Here is a 27277-nt window from a genome sequence, read left to right as displayed (position 1 = left end):
CAATGCATAAGGGCAGGGATGTCCAAAGTCCGTTTGGGGGGCCTAATCCGGCCTGCCGGTCGATTTAATCCAGCCCCCGTGGCAGTATATGTCCTGGGGTAAAATCCTAAAAACAACTTCAATCCCAAAAAAAGCTCATCAACTTTGGTCGGCCCCCACGGCCCTTCACTTCATCAAATCTGGCCCTCTTTGAAAAAAGTTTGGACACCACTGCATAAGGGGACAGGGTTCCTACTACTTTAACAGTTGCGTACATTGGCTAAATTAAATTTCCTCTTCTGCGCAGATCTTAAAGGTGCAGGGGTCCTGTTCCCCTTTTGCAGCTGGCCACCCTAATACTTACTACCTAAAAATGCATTGACAGTATTTAAGTTTGAATAGAACCAAACAAAGCTTCCGCTGGTCCGTCTAACCAGCAGCCACGTACTCCGACTGGTAGTGACTTTCCCAGGTCTCAAGCAGAGATCCCTGCTTCACGGTATCCTTTAAGCTTGTCAGATTTTATGCACGCGCAGTGTGAGCTGTGTTTCTTGAGTGTCACTCAAATTACTATTTCAAAATGAAATTTGCAACTCTGGCACTCAAAACTCTGCTGCACTTGGGTGGAGTTTGGGCTTCTGCATCTGCTTAGGGCAGCCAGATTTTTAAAAAGAAAGAACTGGGGACATGGGGGCTCCTGTGCCTTTAATTTTTGCATGGAGAATTTCAGCAGGTAGAGCATTTTGACTATTAAAGATGCAAGAACCCAGCCTTCTTTTGCATCTGACCAGTCACCAGAGATCTGCTGCTTACCCCAACTGGCAGCAGCTGTTTGGCAGCATGTGCAGAGCATCATTCCCAGCCTGTGAAATAAACTTTGAAAGTGACCTTATTCCCAGGACTGGCTAGTTGTCTCACGTGTCCCAACGTTCATGGAATCGTAGAGTTGGAAGGGACCACAAGGACCGTCCATTCCAACCCCTTGCAATGCAGAAATCTTTTGCCCAGCGTGGGACTCGAACCCGCAACCCTGAGATGAAGAGTCTCTCAGAAGCAGTACCAACTGAGCTATGTTGGTGTTGTCTGCCCTTGATAGGCAGCAGCTCTCCTAGGGAACTGGGCGAAAAGTCGTTCCCGTCACCCGCTCTCTTGATCCTTTTAACCGAGGGTTGAACCTGGTTCCTCCCAGAATTCTTTGCACTGGACACTTTCCTGCACGGCAGCGGTAGGGCTGAGCTGTAGCAAACACCATGTGCCAAACCCTCAAGGTGTGGCTCTGCTCCAGGTGTCCAATCTTGATATTACTGACTCCCCCCTGCTTCCCCTCCTTTATTTCCCCCATCTATGGGGCATGAATCTCACTGTGGGTGTTTATTGCGGGGTTCTGATGGAGGTGCCCTTGGTAGGTGGGTGTGTGGGTGTTTCTAAAAGCGGCCTTTTAAATGTTTTTGCGTCACGGTTGTTCATCTCCAGAATAGGTTGCTGTCACCCGAGACCCGCCTCCTTGCTCCTCGCAGCCTATTTTAAGCGCTGATTGCTCCGGTGCTATTAATACAGGGCGTGTGGGCTGCATTCCAGCCCCTCTGCCACCCCCCCAGCTTGTTAGGCCTTTCTCATGCACCTTGGAGGAGAAGGAATTAGCTTGCCCTGCAGTCTGGAGCGTGTTTTGAAAAGGCTAAATGGAGCTCGTGCACAGAGTGCGGGTGACGGAACAAGCTCACCATTCCTCCAGTAGCCTTTCTAAAGGAAAAAAAAATCACCTGGGGGTTTGGGTGCATGCAGATTGAGGCGAATTCCCTGGGATGTGCCCATGGCGGTGATAGAACACGTTATTTTTTGCAAGTGCACGGGAAGATCTGGAAAGGCACAGCAAGAAGTGCCAAAGCCCTGTTACCTTGGTAGCTAAACTCATGGAATCCTGAGACCTGGTATGGGGCAAGGGCATGGCTAGGGAAATAAAATCTCTGTTTGGCTATGCAGCCCACTAGTCGACCTTGAGATAGCTTCCTGCCAGCTTTAACCGGGTTGTTGTGATGATGGAGTGGGTTAATTCCCTCTGTATGTGGTCTGAGTGCTGCGGAGGATGGCTTGGGTACAAATTTGACCAATCTGGAAGGGGTGAGAAAAGATATGGAACGCCCACTCAGTGGCCTATGTGGTCCAAGCTACAGTGAAGCATAGAGCAAAGTACTGCAAAGACTCCCCCCACCCCTGTCTTTGAGCTGTACAATGAGCTCTTAGTCTTCCCATTTCGCAGATAGGAAAACTGAGGCTGAAAGATAGCACCCTGCCCTGAGGTCACCCAGTGAGACTTGAACAGAATTGGGCTTTGAACTCTGGTCTCCAGGTTTCATCCCGCGTTTTTAGAGAGTGTAAGAGGACATGTCTCTGCCCCCAAGGAACATACAATCTAAAATTTGACACAGAGGACAACATCAGGGCAGTAGAAGGGAAATGGAGGCAAGGTAAACAGGGAAGAAGTATGCACTTAGAATTAACATTGCAAGCTTAGTTGCACGGTAGGGCACCGGAACAGAAAGGTCTTCTAGATAAGGTAGTTCAGGATCCTTTTGAAAGGTGCACACAAAGGCCATCTTTGTCAAGTACTGGAGGGGGAAAGTGTTGCCCATTTATGGGCAGTCCCCCCTCCCTCCATGAGCACTTGTCTGTGTACCTCCATTATTCAGGTGTGATGCATGGACGGAACTAATTAAACAAATGGCCAAAAATAAAACAAAAATGCTTCCTTTTCATTGTCGTCACCACACTGACTGACTGACGCAGGTTACATCTGCCTCCAAGTGACAGCTGAAGAAGTCCTGGTGCAGAAATCCCACCCACCCCCTTCATCTGTTGCAGAAGAAACACAGACCACGTGTCCACTGCCAAAGGATGCATCTCTCTGGGACAGGGGACTGAGCGGGGGGGGGGGGAGAGAACACACCATCTGACCCCAATCCCATGCCCTCCAGATGTTTTGGACTTCAAGCGGTAGCTATAGCCCAAAACATCTGGAGAGTCCCAGATTGGAAAAAGCTAGAAGGGACAGAGGTTGCACTTCAGAGAGAATTCACAGGTGCCTCAAAAAGTGTTTCGGGTATCTAACATGAATGCAGCTCCTCCAGTCTCTGGCTGAGCCCTCAATCAATTTTCAAATGAGCCTTTGGCATGGGATACCTTCTGCCAAGGGGGAAAAGGTTCCCCCGGTGGATCTGAGAGGCTGCAGTGGGATGTGGGGAGGAGGCGATGCCTGGTGCAATGCTGCAATTCCTTTTCTGCTTTCCACCTGCCTGGCTAGCGATGCAGTTGGCTGCCCATCTGTTGTTCAGCTATTTACTGACAATTTTTTTGCTTGGGTTTTTGCTACCCTGACCAGGCTGCCCCAGAGGAGGAATGCAGATGGGGATGAGAAGGAGCTTTTAGCAAGGAAGGTGCGAATTCCACCCCCTCCCCCAAAAAATTCGTTAGCAAATTAATTCCACTTGGACAGCAAAGCAGCTCACTGGGACTTTTGAGATTAGGGCCTGGCAGGACGCGTTTTAATCACTGGAGGTTAATGGACCAAGAAAGCAAATAATCTTCTGGTGCCAGAGGGCTATTCTCGCGGTGGGAGGGGGGGAGGAGTCTGCCCAGTTTGGCAACCGGATCCACCACAGCAACTGGGGGAGGCTGGAAAGCTTTCTTCAGAATCTTAGTTCATTCTGTGCTGCAGTCTTTGCTGGCATCGTTTTGGTCTTGCTGCCGTGGTACTAATAGGATCCTCCTAGTGGGGCAGCAATAAAACTGCTAGCACATTTGCAAAGCTAAGCAGGGTCCGGTATGGTTTCAAATTGGATGGGAGACCGCGCATTGAGATTCCTGTATTGCCAAGGGGGTTGGACTACATGACCCTCAAGGTCCTTTCCAACTCTACAAGTCTGTGATTCTATGAACATGCAGAGCTGCCTAAGACTGACCTTCTCCAACATGGACCACATCTGTACTATAAAGCGCTATCATACCACTTTAAGCAGATATGGTTTCCCCCAAAGCTTCCTGGGAACTGTAGTTAGTCAAGGGTGCTGTGAGTTGTTGCAAGGCCCGTATTTCCAATCCCCAGAATTCCTTGGGAAGAGGGATGGATTGTTCAACCACTCTGAGAAATTCCGGGCATTCACTTTGTACACGCTCAGAGCCATTCTCTCCCCTCCTTTGGAGGTTCTGGCTTGAGGTCTGGTGCTCTGATGAGCCAAGGAATGCAGACGTGACTTTTGGCCAACAAGGCAGTGCTTGAGAGTCGCCTGTGCAAGGGGAGCATTAATTCACAGCAAAGCTGTGAAGAGCCTAAATTAAGCCCTGCCTAGCTGGCGCTGGGCAGCCCTACAGTCTGCTTTATTAAGGGAGTCATTCCTTCTTTCCTTCCTTCCTGGCTTTGCATTCCTATTTTATTCTCCCTGTCCCCAAGCCAGCCCAAGCCAAAACACCTGTTCAGATCCCAAAGGCAGGAAAAGTTATTCTTCTAGTACAAACTTCCTGAGGAGGTCCAGATCCGGCTCTTCAGCTGTGCCTTATAGGGAGGAAGTGCATCTCATGCTGGGAAGAGGTTTAGTCAGTTTCTGAGTCCCTTCCCCCCGCCCCCCCCCCTTGCCGCAGCCTGGTGTCCATCTGCTTAGCGCATTAAAGAGAGAGAAGCAGAGCCTCTTGCAAACATTTGCACCATTCAAAGCAACCTGAGGCACCATCTGGGGCTGCTTTTGGGTGGGGGCATTCAAAGATATTCATAGCTGTTGATCCCGCAGCGGGATAGCTAGAGGGAGAAGCGCTTTACATGGCTGTTGGTCCACCAGCACTAGGTGTGACACTTTGCACTAGATGTGACACAAGCAAATGCACACACAGAAGCACTTGTGCTAAGGCGAGGGGTAGGCCCATGACCTGAATGTGGCCCTCACAGTCTCTCTGGCCGGCCCTTGGGACTCTTCCTAGGCCATACCCCTCCCTGACCTTGCTCAACCCTTTCCTTCTGTGTCGTCATCAGCTGATGAGCAGGGATTAAAGCACTTCTTAAAAGTGCTGTTTGAAGCAGTTTGTGGGCTTCTGTCAGCAGGTGTGATGCTGTTTAAAACTGCTTTAAATGTATAATGTGTGTTGGGTAGTGGTTTTGGTCCGGGACTAGGGAGAACTCAGCTTAAACCCACAGTTGTCCATAAATCTCCCCGGGGGCCCAAGCCCCTGCCCCCACCCTGCAAAAATAGAGGTTGAATGCTGCTCAGTGGGGTAGACAAGCTACCCGATAATAGTACCTTTTTCTTGTCTAAATTCGGTGTCAAGTTTACCCAGTTCATTACAGTGCCCAGGCATTGATTCAGATTACACAATGCCTCACCTTGATTTCATGAAAAGGAGAGGGAGACCCGCATGTCACATGCATCTCCAGAATGGCACAGTAGTCCATAACTCCAGATAGCATCTGTCCGTAGTTTCATACAGATGTTAAACAGCATAGGGCAGAGGTCGCCAACCTAGGCCATGGGCACATTTTGATTTTTGAGTAAACGCTGTGTGTGGGTGCTGCCACCCTTTCTGGTCGCTTTTCTCCCCCCTCCTCCTATGGATCAGTCCCCCATCCCCAAAGAAAGTGCTTATGCGCTGACCTTACTTTCCCGAGGAGCTGACAGAGCAGAATTAAGCTGAGCCACGAAAAGGACATAGAGTTGAAAGAAGTAGGCAAGAACGTCATTCTTCCAACTTCCTCCTCCTATTCTGTGTACTTCTCAAGGGAGGGAAAAAAGTAACTACCCCTGCTCACGACCAAGGACACGATGGGAGGGAGGCTTCAATGGCTTTGTGAGTGCCAGGGGAAGACTTTAAGGGTGCCAGGGGATCCAGGGCACTGCTTTGATGACCCATGAAATAGGGGATCTATATACAGTGGTGCCTCGCAAGACGAATTTAATTCATTCTGCGAGTCAATTCGTTTTGGGAAAAAATTGTCTAGTGAATCCCATAGGAATGCATTGAATTCCCCCCCCCCGGAACGCATTAATTGAATTTCAGTGCATTCCTATGGGAAACCGTGATTCGCTAGATGAATTTTTCACAAAACGAATTCGTCTTGCAAGGCAACCTCCGATCGCAAAACCCATTCGTCTAGCGAAAAATTCGTCTAGCAGGGCATTCATCTAGTGAGGTACCACTATATAGGAAACCCAATTGCCTAGCTGCAAAGGAGCAGAGCGCTGACCTTGCCAGCACCACATTCTGGAATCAGCCATCCAATAGGAGCAGGATCACTGAGGTTATTCCAACTCCCAGCCCAGACCGCCTAACCAGTAGGATACCACGTGGTACAGAAAGGCTCTAAGAGATACAGGAGAATCAATAGGATCACTGTCCTCCTCCTCTCAGCAAAGGTCATCCCCCAGGGCAACCGAGGCAGTTTCCATTCCAAAAACCAGGCCTGAAGCCCAGTTGAAATGGATCTAGAAAGTCAGCTTCATCCAAGAGTACAGTACCTGGAGCTGGCTGGTGACAATCTTGCTCAAGCACCATGCCCAGAAAGGGGATGTTGGCAACTGGTCTGCAGTTTTTATTTTCTGGGTCCAGGCTAGGTTTAATCATAGCTCCTGGCCCTTCTCTAGGCAATCTGGATCGAAGCGTGCAAAATAAGAGATTATTGAAATAGTTCCGATTTGCATAATTATGCAGGTTGCAGAACCTACCTTTTTTCTTGCTGGCAGAATTGGGATTTCCTAGGCAGAGATTTTTCTTGCTTTTTTTTTTTAGTGTAGAGTACCCAAAGCTCTAAATATAACTTAATGCATGTCTAGCCAAAACCAAACATCACTTCTTACAGCAAATCTATGAGGCACTGTTTGCTTGTTTATTGCAGAACCCAGGCTGTTGTGACAGCTTAGGCTAAGGAAGAAGGGAAGCATTGAGCTGGGCTATTACCAGTAGTTGTAGGGGGAAGGAGGCAGAGGACTGAGAACCATGCATGGGACAGAAAAAAAAGCTATTTTCTCCAGCAATGGGGCTGTTTCCCACTCTGTTTCCTTCTCTGGTTTCTAAAAACTCAGCGTCCTCAGCCTCTGTGTTTTCATAACCTTGCTTAAGATGAAGAACAGTGAGCCACATGGTAACCTTGGACTCTCGGACGCTCTGTTATAAACTCACAGCTACTCCCCACGGCTACTCCTCTCTGAATGTTACAGAACCTTTGGGCAGACACACAATCCTCTAGGAAGTTCTTCCGTGCAAAAACCCCATTGGAACAAACAAGCAGCTCTTGTTCATTTTGGTGGGGCTCAGATAGGACAGCCTGGCCGCAATACAACTCGTCATTTATGTACAAAAGGCGTCTTTTTTTAATTTACAGGGTTTCATTCATTAGATTTTGAATATTTCGTGTACAAAATGAAAAGAGACAAACCACAAGAGACAAACACATACATGTGCAAATGCAGTAAACAACGATTAAGGAAATAATTCTTTTTGCAACGAAACAATTATGGGTAGAGGAGCACGAAGTAGGATTTGACTATTGGTCCAAACTTGTCTGCTGCCTGTTGCTTATGCAAACAAGAATATGCAGAGGCCTCATATCTCCGAAAGTATTCTATTCTTTCCCCACTTGTGGAAGGTAACTTTCTCACAAGGGACTGGGTTGGGTCATGCCTTCCGTCCATTGTTTGCTTGGGGGAAGAGTATCTTCCCTTCCTTGTTAAAGTGATAAGCGTTTAGGCACTGTGAGTGCCAGCAGTAGGCAGTCACCATTCCAAAGGGTTGGTACCCTATTCAACAAGTTGTTGATATCTTTGAAACTTGGGGTGGTGGTGGCCCAAAACCACCTTTATGTGGTCGGTTGCCTCTGAATACTTTCCTGTGCTTGACATCCTTTTCTGGAAGAGGAATTGTTGGGTCCAGTACCCTCTAAAGGCAGTTTTGTTGTTGTACTTCACTCAGACTTACTTTGGAGTAAACATGCATAAGACTGCTCCAAGATTCATTCATTTAGAATGGAGATTTCAAATGCTTGTAAGAGTTGAAGTGAGATATTGCTTATTATGGACCCAGGTGGCGCTGTGGGTTAAACCACTGAGCCTAGAGCTTGCTGATCAGAAGGTTGGCGGTTCGAATTCCTGTGACGGGGTGAGCTCCCGTTGCTTGGTCCCAGCTCCTGCCAACCTAGCAGTTTGAAAGCACGTCAAAATGCAAGTAGATAAATAGGAACCGCTACAGCGGGAAGGTAAAAGGCGTTTCCATGTGCTGCTCTGGTTTGCCAGAAGCAGCTTTGTCATGCTGGCCACATGACCTGGAAACTATACGCCGGCTCCCTTGGCCAATAATGCGAGATGAGCGCGCAACCCCAGAGTCGGTCATGACTGGACCTTATGGTCAGGGGTCCCTTTACCTTTACCTTTATTGCTTATTATAATCATGAACATAAGAACCAACCAAATGATTGTTATGATTATAATATAACATAATATGTATTGAATAAATAATCATTCCTTCTCCTACCCTGTTTCTCATATTTTAAGACATACCCATAAAATAAGCCATAGCAGGATTTTTAAGCATTCAAGGAATATAAGCCATACCCCGAAAATAAGACATAGTGATAGGCGCAGCAGCAATGTCGGCCACGGCAGGAGGAGGAGGGAAAAAATAAGACATCCCTTGAAAATAAGCCATAGTGTGTTTTTTTGAGGAAAAAATAAATATAAGACATGTCTTATAATATGAGAAACACGGTACTAAATGTACCCTAAGTGGATACTGCGTAACCACGACTCTCCTGTTTTAACGGCTGCGTCATTTTAATTGGATTATTCTCTTGTGCATTTTAATTACGGATATTCTTATTTTAATGTCTGTGTAATTGGCTTTTTATATTTTGTAAACCACTTATTGGCACTAAGCAGCATATAAACAAATTAATAAGAGTATTTCCCGGAAGATCTTGCTCCTTCTCTCATTAAGACGGAGCTGCCTGACGTGCATTCCCCCCCCCTTCTTTCTTTTTTCAAAATCCATTGCTTTTGTAACCAGCTGAAGGCCCTCTCTGTTTTGCCTTTAAAAAAAAGGATGCTGCACAAATTGTGAGGTCTTGCAAATACTTCATACATGGGTGAAACATAAGGAAGGCTACTAAGGTCCGGCCGAACCCAAAAAGTACTCACTAGTGGTTCCTCATCCTTTTGGGAAAAAGTGACAAGTGGGGTGCCGCAGGGATCTTTCCTGGGCCCATTATTGTTCAACATCTTTATAAACAACGTGGATGAAGGGATTGAGGGCATGCTCATCAAATTTGCTGATGGCCTCAAACTGGGAGGGGTAGCCAGTGCTACTGAAGTCAGAATAGAACTGGGCCTCCACTAACAAAAACCCCACAGAAATCTACTACAGTCGTACCTTGGATCTCAAATGGCTTAGTTGCCAAACGTTTCGGTACCCGAACAATCGACAACCGGAAGTGGGTGTTCTGGTTTGCGAACTATTTTTGGAAGCCGAACGTCCGGCGGGGCTTCCAATTGGCTGCAGGAGCTTTGGTTTCCAAGCGTTTTGGAAGTCGAGCGGACTTCCACCGTACGACTGTACAGTGTCCCTGACAAGTGGCACTGGCAAGCAATCTACCTTCTACTTTAAAAACCTCTTAGTGAAGGGGAGGTCAGCTCCCTTCCAAGGCAATCTCTTCCACTGTAGGGAAGCTCAAGTCATCAGGGCGTTCTTCCTAATGCTTAGTCTGGATCCCTTTTCTTTTAATTTGAGCCCACAGGTCGTGTCCTACCCTCTAGAGCAGGCATGCCCAAACTTGGCCCCCCCCAGCTGTTTCGGGACTACAATTCCCACCATCCCTGACCACTGGTACTGTTAGCTAGGGATGATGAGAATTGTAGTCCCAAAACAGCTGCGGGGGGGGGCAAGTTTGGCCATGCCTGCTCTAGAGCGACAGGACACAAATGGGCTCATTGCCATCCATCCATCTGTCCTCCGTAAACTTGTCGTTGAAAGGTTGACAGAACATGCCTAATTGCTTTAGATTTAGCACGAGGCAGATTCATATAAGACCATGTCATAAGACGAGGCTGCCTTCATCCTGCTATTCAGACCACATATGCAACATAAAGCACTAGGATTGCATTTTGAACTGCCATGGTTTTCCCAAAAGAAACCTATGGCTGTTTCAGACATCGCCTCAGGCGCCTTTCCCAGACACACCAGGAGACAGCAGGCATTGAACCTGGGGCCTTCTGTATTCAAAGCATGTGCTCTGCCATTGAGTTATACACTCTACCTTATCCTTAGCTTGTAATGAAGGGGTTGCCTGAGATCTTGGGTGCTGTTAATAAAATTAGGTTGAGAGACCGGCAGGTGAGGCTCAGGTGTGTGAGATCTGGCTGTCAAAACTCACTTAGGGATGACGTTCTCTTGGCAAGGAGAGAGTTCTGGACTTTTACGCTCCGGGCGACTTCACATGCTCCAAGAATGAACCGCTGGCACTGAGAACAGGTTCTGGTGTCTAAAATCTATTGGATTCGGTTTTTTGTGTTCAGGCCAGGAATTTTGACCCACATTTACCCCCAAACTCCGCACCTCACCTTTTCTCTCCCACGCCCTCCTGCAGCTGCCAAAACCCAATAATGACTTTGAATAAACATCTCCCGCTCCATCCCAATCTTCTGATCTGTGTCAATTTAGGAACCATCAATTTCCCCTCCTTCCTGTGGTAACCGTAGAGACGGTACATTATGTAACTTTGATGTCTGACTCATCTCCACCCCCTCGCTGTCGATTTTTGTCTCTGCCCAGCTCAGGGTGGTAAGGTAACCATCCTCCCCTACGTTCCTCGGATCTGGGACCCACCTGCATCTCCGCGTGGCCCAGGAAAGTAAAAAAAGAGGATTCAGCCTCCGTAGAGTTCCCATGGCAGGGCATGGAAACGTCTCAGGGGCAGTCAGGTCCCAAGAACCCCATTCCTTCTTGCTCATGTGCTTTCTGTGGCTCTTGCCAAGGGAGCGGCATGCAAGGAAAAGGTCCCTACATGCAGGGTGGGTGATGGGTGGGCTCAAAGCCCTCAAGTTCCAAGGTCAGACCTTATAACCTGGAACTGTTTCTCTGCACCAAAGCACCACCCAGCAATATGTTTCCTATTAGGACTGTCAAGATTGCCTCTGATCCCGTGCAGAGTTACTTTCCCTTGCTGCTGAGCTGACAGCTCTGCCCACAGTGCATTTATGACTGTGCTTCTCCTCCACATTTATTTTGCCTCCAGGTTGGCAACTGTGGTGGTGATACCCCTCTCAGGTTACCTTTCCTGTCCTGGCTCTCAGCCTACACACAGCCTTTCAGGCATGTCTTCACAACCGTAAGGGCCGGTGAAAGGAGAGAGGGGGTGTCCGCTTTGGTTCTGGTTTGGAAGAAACCCAGTTTTATCCGTCCAAGGAAAGGACACAACTACAGTGGTACCTCGGGTTACAAACACCTCGGATTACAAACACTTCGGGTTACAGACTCCGCTAACCCAGAAGTAGTACCTCGGGTTAAGAACTTTACCTCAGGATGAGAACAGAAATCGCGCGGTGGCAGTAGGAGGCCCCATTAGCTAAAGCGGTACCTCAGGTTGAGAATGGTTTCAGGTTAAGAACGGACCTCCAGAACGAATTAAGAGGTACCACTGTACAGATTCTGGTACTTGGATTAGGCTTCATGAGTTTGACCCGTGTGCTTTCAGAAGACATAGGGTGGCATCAATTCATTATATTTAAGCTCTGCCTTTCCTTGTAACAGAGCTCAAGGGGTCGTACACATGGTTCTCACCCGTTTGTCCCCATGACAGCTCTGAAAGGTAGGTTAGGCAGAGAGGGAGAATGGTTCAAAGTCACCCAGTGAGCTGATGGGCATTTGAGCCCAGTCTAAAAGTCTTAATTGTTGCATTGTACTAGTAGGCTGTCATTTTTCCAGCTGCCCATTCTAGGCAGAATGGGAAAGGAGCACTCGCTTAGTGTGCGTGAGGGAGGCTTGGGGTTGGATCCTCAGGTAGCATCCCTAGGCAAGAGGATGAGGTGGCTACATCCAGCAGCAATTTTATGCCAGTGGAGCAGAGCTGGCAAAGATTTAACCCCTGGGGTGCAAGTTACTTGACTTTCCAGCACAGATGCCCTTTCTGTTTCCAGATGCACAGGCAAGCTTCACCAGCCCAGGACCCAGAAAGGGCACATTTCCCTGGCCCATCAGAGAGGTGGCCTCCAAAAGCTAGCTGCAGTCACAGTGGCTTGGCAAAATGAGGGAGGGTGGCAATCTTCAAAACAACAACAACATGGGAATCCCTTCTGGGACCCTTGAAATGTTGGCACTCCCCCACAAGGGGAGTTCTGCTGTTTGTGACCTTCCCTACCCTGCTTCCTGCAGTCTCCTGGCAGTGAGCTTATCCTTTTTCATTGTGCCCAGGAGATGGAGTGCTGGTGTTGGCAAGGCTTCCTGGTCAGCAGCCAGATTTGTCCTTGGTCCTGCTGATAGTGGCCGAAGGCTGTTTGTGTGTGGCACTTTGCATTGGTAGAGTTCTTCACAAGTTTTACTATTGCATCTGGCCTTTGCACCAGTCCTACGAGGCATGCATCACTTAACTGTTCCCATTTTGCAGATGGGGAAAACTGAGGCTTGGAGAGAAAGTTGCTTGAGGCCCGTGAAACAATAAATGTGGCGGAGGAACCCTGGGAGCTATAATTTGTAAAGGGTGCTGGGAATTGTAGCTCTATGAAGGGTATTCTGCAGTTTCAGGGACCCTTCCTGGGAAGCACATTCCTTTGAATGTATGGTGTGTGCATGCAGCCTTCATAAGGCGCTTGGTTTTTCATTCTAACACTGGTATTTGGCTTAGCATTCCCAGCTACAAATCTTTGCCCATAGCAGTAGATTTGCACACACGTGGTAGTACGGTACATGGGTGAAAAATTATGTTCAGCTTGCATTTCAAGACAATCCCACTTAAATTAGAACTCTTTGAAACAAGATGCAAACCAAAACACAACCATCATTTGAAATACACAAGTCTTGGAACTGCGCAGTGCAATTCTCTAGGCAAGTACTGTAGTGTGTACCTCCCTCTCACAACTCCCCCCCCAAAAAACCACACACATTCTGGAGTAAAGTGTGCATAAAAGGGCATATATATGTTGGTGGAAAAAACATACGGAAATGCATTATATTAGGAGAAAGTTTTCTTCAAAAATGTGTATATTAGATTACATTGTTCCCTATCTCCGTTTTATCCTCACAACAACCCTGTGAGGTAGGTTAGGTGAAGACAGTGGCTGGCCCAGGGTCACCCAGTGAGCTTCATAGCTGAGTGGTGATTTGAACCCTGGCTGCCCAGGTCCTAACCCAACACTCTAACCATTACACCAAGATGGGTTTCCTTGTTTGCAGTGCAAGCCCAGGAAGAACCTAAAATGGTTTTTGCCTTGAAACTGTACCAGGACTTAGCTAAGGAAAGGTTTTTGGGGTCCTAACCATGGTATACTTCACCTCATCCCTGGGAATGAATTTATAAAATTGCTAAGCATAAGCTATTCCTATTTCTGTTGTTTCTTTTGGTGTTCATTGCGAGGGGTTGGAAGCTTCACCGGGGCTCAGTTCAAAATCCTGGAACACATAAAGTCAACTGAGTAGCTCTGAGCTTGCACAGAGAGAAATGACTTTTAAAAATTTAAAATACCTTCCTGATTATTATTATTTAGTTCTGTGCAGCTTACAGGATAACAATACTGTCCCAATAAAACCCAACTGTATATTTACCAAGCAATGAAACACTACCAGGTCTGGGGCTAACACTAACACACAGGTGGCACTGTGGTCTAAACCACCGAGCCTCTTGGGTTTGCTGATCAGAAGGTCAGCGATTTTAATCCCCGCGACGGAGTGAGCTCCCATTGCTCTGCCAGCCTAGCAGTTTGAAAGCACATCAGTGCAAGTAGATAAATAGGTAACACTTGGGGGGGGAGGTAAATGGCATTTCTGTGCGCTCTGGTTTCCGTCATGGTGTTCCATTGCACCAAAAGCGGTTTAGTCATGCTGGCCACATGACTCTGAAAGTTGTCTGTGGACAAACACCAGCTCCCTCGGCCTGAAAGCAAGATGAGCGCCACAACGCCATAGTCGCCTTTGACTGAACTTAACCGTCCAGGGGTCCTTTACCTTTTTTATTTTTAACACAAGGGCACAATCCTCCTATGTATTTGTTTGGAAGCAAATCACACTAAGTTTAATGGGAATTGCTCACCAGCAAGTGTGTTTGGGGTTGCAGCTTTTAACCTGTTGAGAAATTAACTTTTGTGGGGGATGCTGCTGACATCCCTATAGTTTTTGCCATTTTGTAGACCCAAGGGAGCCAACTGGGGTGCAGAGGGTGATGTGTTAGCCAAGTAATTAGTCAAGGCCTTCAGAACATGGCTTAAGCAAGCATCTTCATGGGAAATAGATTTAAACATTTTCGCACTGTACCTCCAGTTACCAGTAATTGCATTTGTGAATTCCCAGTATGTTTGCCTGCCTCTTCCCTCTTCCATCCTCTGCTATTCTTCCCTCTTTCTTATCCCACCCCCTATCAGGAAGCATTGTGTGTGTGGGGGTGAGGGAATAGGGGAAGGAAAGAATCAACAGAATGGTCGGATGTAACTATTTTTAGCATTGGGGGTTTGGCTCTGAGTTCCTGGAGCCAGTTTGGTCTTATCTGGCCCCTGCACCGGGGCTGGAGGATGGGGAGTGGAGAGCTACGTTTTCAGAGTTCAGGTCAAGCCTGATCATTTTAGAAGAATGGTCCGTCCCCCACCTTCCAGCTGCGACTGGTTGGTCTTTGGTTTCTTGAAGCTGAACAAAATAATAATAATAATAATAATAATAATAATAATAATAATAATAATAATAATAATAATAAGGTATTAATAATAGCAGCAGCTACCTAGGTGTCAAGGGTCTTGCCGTCCCCTGTTGTGTAGATGCAGCCCAAAGTTTTTTTCATTCAGCATCCCGGCCCTTGTTTCTTTAGCGTTCTCCCATCTTACAAACCCTTCACAGTTTTCCTTCAGGTCCTCCACCCACCCTTTCTCAGGACACAAGCCTGGGCAGTGTGTATGGAAGTCCTGGGCTGCCTAGACGACAAGACACGCCCCTCCCCCCCCCCACTCTCTCGGTCTCACTGGTCCAAAGGAAAGCAGAGCAATACGTTTAGCACCAGCTTGACTACAGGAGGCGAACAAGGCGCCACCCAACCATCTTTAGGGGCTCCGCTTCGGATTTGTGTAGGGTTTACACCTGAGCCTTTTCTTCTCCCCCAAGGCAGTGGAGCTTTAGGATCAGGGTTTTCCTTCTCCTAGATGGGCTGCCTTCCCAGGTTCACAAGCCCCATCTGCCCCTAAATGCAATGAATACAAATAAAACAAAACAAGTGGCCTTGCCGTGGGCAAGCAGGATTCAGGCCTGGGCTGCCACAGCCACTTTAGTTGAGGCTCATGGGAGTGCAGCAACAGCTGGAGGGCACCTGGTTAGGAAAGGTTGTTCCGGGCTGTGGACTTTATGGTCTTCTTCACATACTTCCGTATCTGCTAAGCCAGCCCTGCTGTGTTTGTGGGTGAGTGGGGCGCCCTCCTCTTCATTCTGCGGAGTGGGGGCCCTGTGTGTCTGCCCTAACTCGAAAGCCCTGGCCTGAATCCCACTGCACCCCTGACCGCTCTTGTCTTATTCCTCCTTTCCCTTCTCCTAGGACGGGTCCCGCCAGCGCCCCCTGCAACACAAGAAGAAGACGGTCTCCTTCAGCACCATGCCCAGCAACCGCAAGCTCAGCAGCACCGCCGCCTGCATCTCCTTCATGCTGGAGGGCTGCGAGATGAAGAAAGTGCGCTCCAACTCCCGCATGTACAGCCGGTTCTTTGTGCTGGACCCAGACTTGCGCTTTATGCACTGGGAGCCTTCCAAGAAAGACTCCGAGAAGGCCAAGATTGAAATCAAGTCGGTCAAGGAGGTGCGAGTCGGGAAGAAGACGCCGGTGCTGCGCTCCAACGGCCTCTCGGACCAGTTCCCGGATGAATGCGCCTTCTCGATCATCTACGGGGACAACTACGAGTCCCTGGACCTGGTCGCCGGCTCTGCTGACGTGGTGAACGCCTGGGTGATGGGGCTGCGGTACTTGGCCTCCTATGGGAAGCACACCCTGGAGGGGGCTCCCGAGACCAGCCACCCGAACCCCCGCACTTCCTGGATCGCCTCCGTCTTCGACATCGCGGACCTGGAGAAGGAAGGCCGGATCCCGGTTTCCCGCGCCGTGCAGCTCATCCGGGCCCTCAACCCCGGCATGAAGACTTCCACCATAGAGCTGAAGTTCAAGGAGCTCCAGAAAGCGGCAAGCGAGCGGCTCGGGGAGGAGGTGGGCTGTGAAGTCTTCGTGGAGGCCTACTGTGAGCTGTGCACCAGGCCGGAGGTCTTCTTCCTCTTGGTCCAGTTCTCCAGCAACAAGGAGTACATGGGCCTGAAGGACCTCATGAGCTTCTTGGAGGCCGAGCAGGGCATGGAGGGTGTGACAGAGGAGATGTGCCTGGAGATCGTCCGGAAGTACGAGCCCTCCAAGGAAGGCCGGGAAAGGGGCTACTTGGCCATTGACGGCTTCACTCGCTACCTCCTCTCTGCTGACTGCGACATCTTCGACCCCCAGCACCGCAAGGTGTGCCAGGACATGACCCAGCCGTTGTCCCACTACTTCATTAGCTCTGCGCACGGAGCGTGCCTGGCTGAGGACAGCTGCTTCTGGGGTGGCTCCACTTCAGACATTGGGGGCTATGTGGCGGCGCTCAAGGCCGGCTGCCGCAGCCTGGAACTCGTGGTCTGCGACGGCTCGTCTGGGGAGCCAGTAGTTGGTGCTGGCACCCGCTTGGCCTTCTCTAGAGTAGTGGGCGCAGTTGCCGAGCATGCATTTGAGGCCTCGGACTTCCCGCTCATCCTGTGCCTCTCGGTGCGCTGCTGCATCGCCCAGCAGCACCTGGTGGCCGAGCACCTGAGGAAGACATTTGGGGACAAGCTGTACCTGGTGCCTCCAAACCCCAGCGAGTCCTACCTCCCCTCCCCGGAAAAGCTCAAGAACTGCATCCTCGTCAAGAGCCGGAAGCTGCTCATCAGCTGCCAGGCCAGCGAAGGGGACGTGTCGGATGATGAGGAGACCCTGGAGCTCAGCCTGCCTCTCAGCGAGGAGGACCGGGAGCGGCCACGTTGCCGGCGGGCCTTGTGCCGCGAGCTCTCGGACCTGGTGAGCCTGTGCCAGGCGGTGTCCTTCCAGGGCTTTGAGGCATCTCGGCGGAACCAGTGCTATTGGGAAACCTGCTCCTTCAGCGAGGTGGAGGCTGGGCGCTACGCCAATGAAGAACCGGAGGATTTTGTGGAGTACAACAAGCGCTTCCTCTCCCGGGTCTACCCTAGCCCCATGCGCATCGACGCCAGCAACATGAACCCCCAGGACTTCTGGAAGTGCGGCTGCCAGATGGTGGCCATGAACTACCAGACGCCAGGCCTCATGATGGACTTGAACGCTGGCTGGTTCCGCCAGAACGGGGGCTGCGGCTATGTCCTTCGGCCTGCCATCATGCGTGAGGAAGTGTCCTACTTCAGCGCAAACACCCGGGACACCTTGCCGGGCATCTCAGCCCAGCTCCTGCACCTCAAGGTGATCAGTGGCCAGAATCTGCCCAAACCCAAGGGCTCCGGGGCCAAGGGTGACGTGGTGGAGCCGTACGTTTGCGCCGAGATGCACGGCATTCCTGCCGACTGCGCCGAGAAACGCACCAAGACGGTGCTACAGAGTGGAGACAACCCTATCTTTGAGGAGACCCTGGAGTTCCAGGTGAACCTCCCAGAGCTGGCAATTCTGCGATTCATGGTGCTCGATGACGACTACATCGGGGACGAGTTCATTGCGCAGTACACGATTCCTTTCGAGTGCCTCCAAGTGGGGTACCGCCACGTGCCCCTCCAGTCCCTGGCCGGCGAGCCCCTTGCCAACACCACCTTGTTTGTCCACGTTGCCATCACCAACCGGCGAGGCGGAGGCAAAGCACACCGGAGGGGGCTCTCAGGACGCAAGGGCCGGCGCATGCGGGAATACACCTCCACCAAGGCCACAGGCATTAAGGCTATTGACGAGGTGTTCCGCACTGCCACTCAGCCACTGCGGGAGGCCACAGACCTGCGGGAGAACATGCAGGTACCCAGGTAGTGGGAGATGGGGGATGGGGCCTTCTGGGCTTGGCTTGGAGATGGGGAGGAGGAGGGTGTCCTCTGGGTCTTTGAATTGTCTGAATGCCTGTCTACTTTTAAAATATGGAGTACAGTCGTACCTCGGCTCCGAACGCCTTAGGAGTTGAACATTCCGGCTCCCGAATGATTGGAAACCGGAAGTGAGTGTTCCGGTTTTCGAACATTCTTTTGGAAGCTGACCGTCCAATGGGGCTTCTGCGGCTTCTGATTTGCTGCAGGAGCTTCCTGCAGCAAATCAGAAGCTGTGCTTTGAAAGTCGAAAGTTTCAAAAGTCGAACAGACTTCCAGAACAGTTTCTTTTCAATTTCCGAGATACGAGGGTATTCTTAGAAACAGGGGTTTGGAGCTTGTTTAATGCTCATGGCTTTGTAGGAATGGGTTTAGGCACAAGGAGGGAATATATTATTTAGTTGTTATCCTTGCTCTTGTGAGTGAGATCAGCAGAGTACCTTGTGAAGAAGTACAAGTAGTATTTACTTACTTAATCTAGATCTTGAAGCAGCAGTTACTGTAGCAAAATGAAGACAGGTTTATAACTACTATCTAAGTTACAAAAATACAAAATCTAAGTTCAAAATGGTGTCTGAGCTGCAGAGCTCTAAACACATATGTGGAGATGGCTTGGAAGCATGATGAAGAAAAAGAGAGATGCCCTGGGAGGAGGGAATTATGCTATGTTACAGCTTTCTGCCCAGGCAGGCAAAAGAAGTGATCTCACAGAGTTCTCTGTAGCAAATTTTACAGGAAAGCTCTGTGAGCCTCAGCTTCTTCATGCACTTACCTGGCAAAACATGAATTGTTGGTTTGATTACAATAATGTCCCACAGGCCTCCACTTCCACACTAGCAGGAGATCGTCATTTTGTAGGGAGTGTGCCAGGAATTATTCGAAGAGTCCTATAAACCTTAGTGTCAGGGCTGGTTCAAATGCAGGTCGGCACTCAAGACACAGAGACAATCAGAAAAGCTAGTCAGTAGTATCCTCTTCCTGAAACCCTGGAGAGCTGCTTCCAGTCAGTCAATGCTAAGCTAGAGAACCAGTGGTTTAATTCGGCATAAGGCAACTTCCTGTGTCCCTATGATATAACGAATCTCGCTCCCACCTGCCTTCGCTTTGTAGCCGTCACAGCCATGAACAGCTGGAGAGCCCTCTGGTTTCTCTAATCCCCACATTGCCTTCTCTGCCAAGGGCGGAGCTGCCACCCTCACCCTCCCATTTGCAACAGAAAAAGCTGGCTTGATTCAAGCAAAGCAGCACCTCCCCATCCCGGCTGTGTTTTCCTCTGGGCTGCTCCAGCCAAGCGCAAACAAGCAGCAATAGTTTTCTCCTTCCCGGAGCATTGGAGAAGGCAAGGGAGAAAGGGATGTGAGTGCTTGGAGGTGCAGAGTGGCCATGTGTCTTGCTTTACAGAGGGCAGTCCTCTATTTCAAGGCTGGCTATCTATCTGTCATCTATATCATCTACCTTGAGAGCCACACTCACCTTTAGCCAATCCTCTGGGAGCCACACTCTTACACACAATGCACACATACACTCAGAGGTCACACAGGTTATGTGCAGATCAGCTGGTGGAAGTGAGCTTTATTTTTATTTATTTTTATATATATACACACACACACACATACACACACCGGTGTGTGTGTGTGTGTGTGTGTGTGTGTGTGTGTGTGTGTGTGTGTGTGTGTGTATATATATATATATATAGCATATAATCTCCATACACCACATAACATCTTTTCACATTTTTACATCATTTTGGCTATAAGCCTTGGACTTCCATCAACCACGTCTAATGATTTTCAATCTTCCTTACTGATCTTGCATTTCATTCTTTTCACTATTACTTTTTACAATCCATAACTAATAATCCATTTCTTAATCCCCCCCGCCTGCAATATTTCATATACTGTAGTCCTCCTTACAAAACTTCTTGCAGTCCTACAAGCGTAACTCCTCTCTGCTCTTCCAAGGGTTGCTCTGGGGAGAAGGTTGTTTGCAACTTCATCAGGACCCTGAACTCTACCTCTCCCCCCCCCCAATATTGTTTCCTCTTCCAAAATCAGTGGAGTCTTGGAAATGGATTAGAATTTACTTGGAGACCTGGAGCAGGCCTGCAAATTGAGGTTTTCCTCTCTTGCTCCGTCTGAAGGGCTAGGAGGACACTCCTCCTCTGGTCCTGCTGGATGATAAAATAACCCTAAGAAGGGAGAACCAGTAGAGGTGGGGGCACTCGGCATTGCCCATCAACAGTTGGCAACACCTGGGCAGGAGGGGACACACAGCACATCACCTGGGCAAAGTCTCCCCCAATACTGTGAGATGTATCATATTTCTGTTTTGCATCTACACAATATAAATTAGCATGTGCAAATTTGATGCAAACCTGCAATCCTCTTTTTTTGAGAGTGGGGATGTGTTGGAGAGGCTGCCCAGCTATCTCTGACTCAGCATTCCTCCTAAAGAGGAGAACATGTAAATGCAGTCCTCTGCGGTTAAAATAATGAGCTGTAAGCCAGGAATCTGCCTCTTCCCGCCCCTCACCTAACCACCATTCACACTCAATCTCCACCCAGAGTTCCCTTGTTCAAGACTGGTATGAGGGGCAATTAAGACAACTTAGCCGGATAGAGTAATTGGCTTTCAAATTGAGAGGTCAAAGGTGGAAACAGAATTGTTAGAACCTAAGACGAAAATACTCTCGAGAATGTATAAATTGCTGCTAGAATGGCATACAAAAGATGAACAAACTAAAAATGCTATGATTTTGTGGGCAAAGGATGTGGGACATAATATTATGATAGAGGATTGGGAAAAGTTGTGGAAGGAAAATATTAGATTTACTGCGTGTAGTTTATTAAAGGAGAATATAATGAAAATGATGTACAGATGGTACCTTACACCAGAAAAGCTAGCAAAGATTTACCACAACAATGACAATAAATGTTGGAAATGTAAGAAAGAAATAGGTTCATTTTACCACATGTGGTGGACATGTCCACTGGTGAATGACTTCTGGAATAAGATTTATAATGAACTTAAGAAAGTGCTAAAAGGCACATTGGTGAAGAGACCAGAGGCATTCCTAGTGGGCATTGTAGGGAAGGAGATTCCCAAGAGAAAGGTATCCTTTTTCATGTATGCCACTGCAGCTGCGAGACTGTTGATCGCTAAATACTGGAAGCAGCAAACGTTACCAACGATTGATGAATGGCAGATGAAGATGATGGAATTTATGGAATTGGCAGAGATGACCGGACGAATCCGCAACCAGGGAGAACAAGCAATTGAAGAAGAGTGGAAAGATTTTAAATTGTATTTAAAAAAATACGCTAAAGTAATATTTTAAGAATAGAAATTAAGTGGTAAATAAATCTGTGGATTAGGTAAAAGAGGTTATTTTAGAATAGAAAATAAGAATTTAGTATTAAAAGTGAATATTTAGAGGTAGAATTTGCTAAATTGGAAGTGTGTTTGAGAAACACAGGGACGGGAACCCGAGGAGGTCCCAATATACACTGTGATAAAGATAAGTTATATAGTTTTCTATTTTTTCTTTTTTATTTTTTGGTTTTTTCTGTTTTTCTTGACTTTTGTATTTTTGCTTTTTTGTATATCCCCCATCCCTTCTAAACCTTTGTAAATCCCTTTTCTATTGTGAAAATCAATAAATATCTATTCAAAAAAAAAAAAAGACAACTTAGCCGGAGTGCATTGAGCAGTTCGGAAATCTCCGCAAAGTGAAAGGCTAAGTATCATTCTGATTGCTGCTACCCACGTGTCCACAGCCTTGCCATATCTTCTTAGAATCATAGAACTGAGTTGGAAGGGACCCCAAGGACCATCTAGTCCAGCCCCCGGCAATGCAGGAATCCTGCTCACAGCCATCCCTGGGTGGGCTTGAACCAGCAGCCTTCTGGTTAACAGCCAGACGCACTGCCCCACTGTGCCGCCTGAGATCTTATGCCCATTTTAAAGGCTGCGAGAAATGCGACCGAGGGAAAGCAACAAGCCCACAGCCATAGGATGAAACTCAGTGCTGCTAGGTAGCTACATCTTTAACTCTCAGCTACAGGATTGCCCCCTGCGTCTGCTGGCTAAGAATGGGATTGGCAGGGGGTTGCCACATTCCCATCATGAATAGCTCCCCATGCCGTGCTTACGGTGAGCCTCTGCCCTTCCCCAAAGCTAGGAGCTGGGGAGAAAAGTGAGGAGCAGGCCCCACAGTTGCTCTGAGTGCCTCCGAAGCTTTTTGCTACCACATCCACCCCCAGAAAAAAGTCGAGGACCACCAAAGGTTTTGCTCCCTTTGGGTCGTTTTTTTTTGGGGGGGGAACCTGTAGTCCAAGGGGAGCAGCCAGAAATGTATGGGGGGGCATGGCATCCTGGCATGTTGGCATCCCCCATCCCTCACCCTCTTTTCCTTCCCCTAGAATGCTCTGGTCTCCTTTAAGGAATTGTGTGGCCTGACGCCGGCAGCCAACATCAAGCAGTGCATCTTAAAGCTGGCCACGTGGCTGCAGCCCAGCGAGAAGGAGAGCCCCCCAGCTGTCACCCTCAACCTGAGCGAGGAATACCCCTCCATGGAGGCCCAGGGGCCGGTCCCAGAGCTCCTGCGGAAAGTGCTTGCTGCCTACGACACCGTGAGTGGAAACGTACCCTGGGCCTTTGCCAGGGGTTGTTGTTGTTTAGTCGTTTAGTAGTGTCCGACTCTTCGTGACCCCATGGACCAGAGCACGCCAGGCACTCCTGTCTTGCACTGCCTCCCGCAGTTTGGTCAGACTCATGTTCGTAGCTTCGAGAACACTGTCCAACCATCTCGTCCTCTGTCGTCCCCTTCTCCTAGTGCCCTCAATCTTTCCCAACACCAAGGTCTTTTCCAGTGAGTCTTCTTTTCTCATGAGGTGGCCAAAGTATTGGAGCCTCAGCTTCACGATCTGTCCTTCCAGTGAGCACTCAGGGCTGATTTCCTTCAGAATGGATAGGTTTGATCTTCCTGCAGTCCATGAGATATCAGCTGCTGTTTCCTCTCCATAACAGGGTTGTTGGCCCCTCTTTTCTGATCTCCTGGTTTTGTTTCGAGGCCCAGCAAAAAAAAAAAAATCAATCTGGGGTGGGGTGGGGCACACATTTGTGGTGCAAATCTTAACCAAGGGCTCCTGCCCCCACCACCCCCATTCTCTCAGCGCAACACATGTTCGCCTTGAAACTCAGATGGAGGAGAGATTCAATAATGCACAGCTCTTGAAGCAGCAGCCAAGACTAGGCCCAGTCATGGGGCCTGCACCATAGAGATACAGGGATAGAGCGGCCATCCCTGGCACCTGGGTTGTGCCAGTTAATGGGCCTCTTTTCCATGTATAAAGCTTACGTGGAATTTTAGGTTCTCCTGTGCTGTTTCCCCCTCCAGATGCCTGGAGCAAGAGCCGCTTTAGCATTGTGTGAAAACTCCCTTCCTATTCTATCCTCAAGGGGATTTTAGTACAGTCGTACCTTGGATCTCGAACGCCTTGGTTCCCAAACAAATTGGCCCCCGAACGATGGAAACCCGGAAGTGAGTGTTCCGGTTTTGGAACATTGTTTTGAAAGCTGAACATCCGACAGGGCTTCCGATTGGCTGCAGGAGCTTCCTGCAGCCAATCAGAAGCCACGCTTTGGTTTCCGAATGTTTTGGAAGTCGGACAGACTTCGGGAACAGATTCCGTTTGACTTCCAAGGTACGACTGTACCAGACCTGGCGCCAGCACGTGGCATCATCACCCAGCTGCTGCAGCCCCGGCAGCAGGGCCAGCCCTACTATTAGGCATGCCAAGCCTCTTGTCTTGAGTGGCAGATTGACTGTGCTACTCAAGCCAATGCCATATGCAGCTGCACCGTTCAGGTGCTCTGTGGCTTCACTGCTTGAGCCCCTGCCTCCAGCAGCTTCCTGGATAGCTGATTACTGGTAGATTCATAGAATCGTAGTGTCCAACACCCTGCAATGCAGGAATGTTTTGCCAGATGTGGGACTCGAACCCATGACTCATGCTGTACCAACGGAGCTATCTGCCAGGCTCTTTTGTTTGAAGTGCAGCAACCCATAGATCTTTTCTTGGGCAATGCTCATGATAGCCATAGGACCCCCTGATGTGGATTGGGCCTACAGCAGAGGACAAAGGGCTAAAGACACCCCCCCACTAGACTCCAGATCTGGATCGGCGCAGAGCATTGTGCCAACGTGCTCTTTGGCCCTAGCAGCTAGAACTGCAAAGACTTTGTCGCAGTGAGAAAGAGTAGCGCAGAGAGAAGCCCCGGAATCTGTGCAATTGGCTACAAATATCTCTCCACAGGTGCTGAGACATTGCAAGGGGGCAGTGGGGCCAAGGGCCTCCTGTAAGGTGGGGTGCTTTGTTGGCTTGCTCAGCCCCCACCCCACTATTTACACCTTTTCTCTCTTTTACTTTCCCCACCATCAGATGATCCAAACAGGCCGCACACTAATTGAGTCAGCCGATGCCGTTCACGCCAAGATCATTCAGGTGCAACAAGCAGGTAAGGCAGCGGAGGATCTGCTATGAAACTAACGAAGCTTAAAGCTTCAGGGGCCCTAATCTCAGAGGGGGCCCAGAAGCAAGCTTAGTCCACATTGCTTTTTTTTTTTAATGGGTCCAGTTTACGCAATTTGAGTCACACGACTCAAATCAATTGATTTGTTGTGGTATATATTTCAACAATCCCAAAGTTCTGAGAGTCCATCACACTGTTTTCTGTGCACATAGATGGGCAATGGTTTTGGAGCGCTCCGAAAGGGTTTTTCGAATCACTTCGAAAAACCCGCAAAAGCTGATGACCAGGTTCCATAGTGGGATGAACGCACAGCCGCGTTTGACCCTTAGGGTGTGTGTGTCGGTGTGTGTGTGTGCTCTTCCAGCCTTCAGGAGCGCAGTCCTACCTTGTCCAGAAGTCAGCAGGCCTGTGACAGGTTGTCTCCTTTGCCTCGCTCTCCACATTTCTCCAGGGATGGGGTTTCACAAGGAGCTGCACCGTTTGGAGGCCAAGGAAGGCCTGAAAGGGCGGAAGCTGCAGAAAGCTCTGGAGAGTTTTGCCTGGAACATCACTGTCCTGAAGGTAATTAGGAGCAGCACTTGCTGCGAGGTTGGATTTTCTGGGACAGGGTCTCAGGGCCAGGACTTCAGCCTTGGGATGTGAGAAAAGAGAAGTTTGAACACGCACAAATCCCCAGTCAGCCAAAAAGCTCACTGGGGGATCTTGGGGTAGCCATTACCTCTCAGCCTAACTTATTATTATTATTATTATTATTATTATTATTATTATTATTACCCTTACCCTGCCCATCTCTGGGTTGTCCCAGCCACTCTGGGCACAAAACATCAAGCGTAAAAAACATCCCAATACAGGGCTGCCTTCAGGTCTCTTCAGAAAGTCGTATCATTGTTTATCTCTTTGACGTCTGATAGGAGGGCGTTCCACAGGGCAGGCGGCATTACCTAGAATGCCCTCTACTTGGTTCCCTGTAACTTCTCTCGCAGTGAGGGAACTGCCAAAAGGCCCTCGGAGCTGGAGCTCAGTGTCCAAGCTCAACGATGGGGGTGGAGATGCTCCTTCAGGTATACAGGGCCAAGGCTGTTTCGGGCATTAAAGTCAGCACCAACACTTTGAATTGTGCTTGGAAATGTACTGGGAGCCAGTGGATTAGATGTAGTTTCTGAGTCACTTTCAAAGGTAGAGCGCATTGCAGTGGTCCAAGCGGGAGATAAACCAGAGCATGGACCTACCGCCCAGGGTTGTTCTAAGGATAAAATGGGGAAAGGGAGAACCATGTACAGTATCCCACTCTAAGCTTTTTGAAGGAAAGGTGGGCCATAACAAATAAGTAAACAAAATACTGTGGCCCTGCAGACGTTTTCTTCCTGGGAGATTTTCGCTGGGCTCGCAGCATTCAGGAAATGGAATGATCTCTCCCTCCCCATGCATTTCAAGCTACAGCTCTAGTTTTTTTGGGGGGGGAGGGTATCAAAAGCATTTGTGCATTGAATGCTGGGCCGTTCGTTTGGGCCGCAGTCTTTGTAAAGAATCTAAAGTGGCCGTGGTCACACTGCCACCTGGTGGGCGCTGCATGTTCCATGGCCTTGCATCTTGACTGGCTGTTGCTCTTTTGAAAAACACGAGGGCTGCTTAGAGAAGGGAAGGCTTCTCTCCAGACGGCTTCCTTGCTGCTGATTTCCCTCAGTGTATGACATTGCTGCTTAAAATCCAATGGCTTCTTCTTCTTCTTCTTCTTCTTCTTCTTCTTCTTCTTCTTCTTCTTCTTCTTCTTCTTCTTCTTCTTCTTCTTCTTCTTCTTCTTCTTCTTCTTCTTCTTCTCCTCCTCCTCCTCCTCCTCCTCCTCCTCCTCCTCCTCCTCCTCCTCCTCCTCCTCCTCCAAGTTTTTCCAGAGCTTTAATACATCTTTGATTACCACCATCCTTTCTAATACATTTGAACTTTCCCTCCATGGTTTCCTTATTTCCCCTTATCTTGCTGCATATCATACCTAACACCCTTCTTCAGCTTAGCTTAATATCTAGATGGTTCTTCACTGCCATTCACAGTTCAAATCCTACTTGCAAACTTATCTGGCTGTTACATTTCTTCAAATGCTCTACGAAAGGGTTCCACTCCTCACTTAACACTGACTTCTCCTGGTCTCTTAATTTTTGTTATGAGACTGACAGTCGTAGAATCATAGAATTGTAGAGTCAGGAGGGACCTGAGGATCATCTAGCCCAACCCACTGCAAAGCAGGAATATGCAACTGTCCTATGCAGGGACCGAACCTGCAACCTTGGCATTATCAACAGTATACTCATAACCAACTGAGCTACCCAGGTCCCACAATCAATCCCTGGCATCTTCAGGTGGAACAGGGAATATCCCCCTGTCTGAAACCCTGGAGAGGCACGGCCAGTCAGTGTAGACAGTACTAACCTAGACGGACCAATGTTCTGACTTGGTACAGTGGTACCTCGACTTATGAAGATGA

The 27277-nt window shown here is 48.8% G+C and overlaps 1 protein-coding gene across 2 annotated transcripts in view; it reads left to right on the top strand.

Annotated features, from left to right (window-relative positions):
* The window catches only part of LOC118095211 (inactive phospholipase C-like protein 2), a 38128-nt gene that overhangs the window by 7781 nt on the left and 3070 nt on the right, over window positions 1–27277 (top strand). For both annotated transcript variants that reach the window (XM_060281454.1, XM_060281455.1), the window contains exons 2-5: window positions 15722–18205; window positions 22689–22898; window positions 24711–24786; window positions 25253–25362. In XM_060281454.1, the coding sequence (XP_060137437.1) occupies window positions 15779–18205; window positions 22689–22898; window positions 24711–24786; window positions 25253–25362 (2823 nt within the window). In that variant the 5' untranslated portion in view covers window positions 15722–15778. The remainder of the gene's footprint in view (window positions 1–15721; window positions 18206–22688; window positions 22899–24710; window positions 24787–25252; window positions 25363–27277) is intronic.

The sequence above is a fragment of the Zootoca vivipara genome, chromosome 13 (genome assembly GCF_963506605.1).
Source record: "Zootoca vivipara chromosome 13, rZooViv1.1, whole genome shotgun sequence".
In the NCBI taxonomy this organism is placed as follows: domain Eukaryota; kingdom Metazoa; phylum Chordata; class Lepidosauria; order Squamata; family Lacertidae; genus Zootoca; species Zootoca vivipara.
The sequence above is the reverse complement of the archived record's forward strand: the minus strand, read 5'-3'. Positions and strand labels throughout refer to the sequence as shown.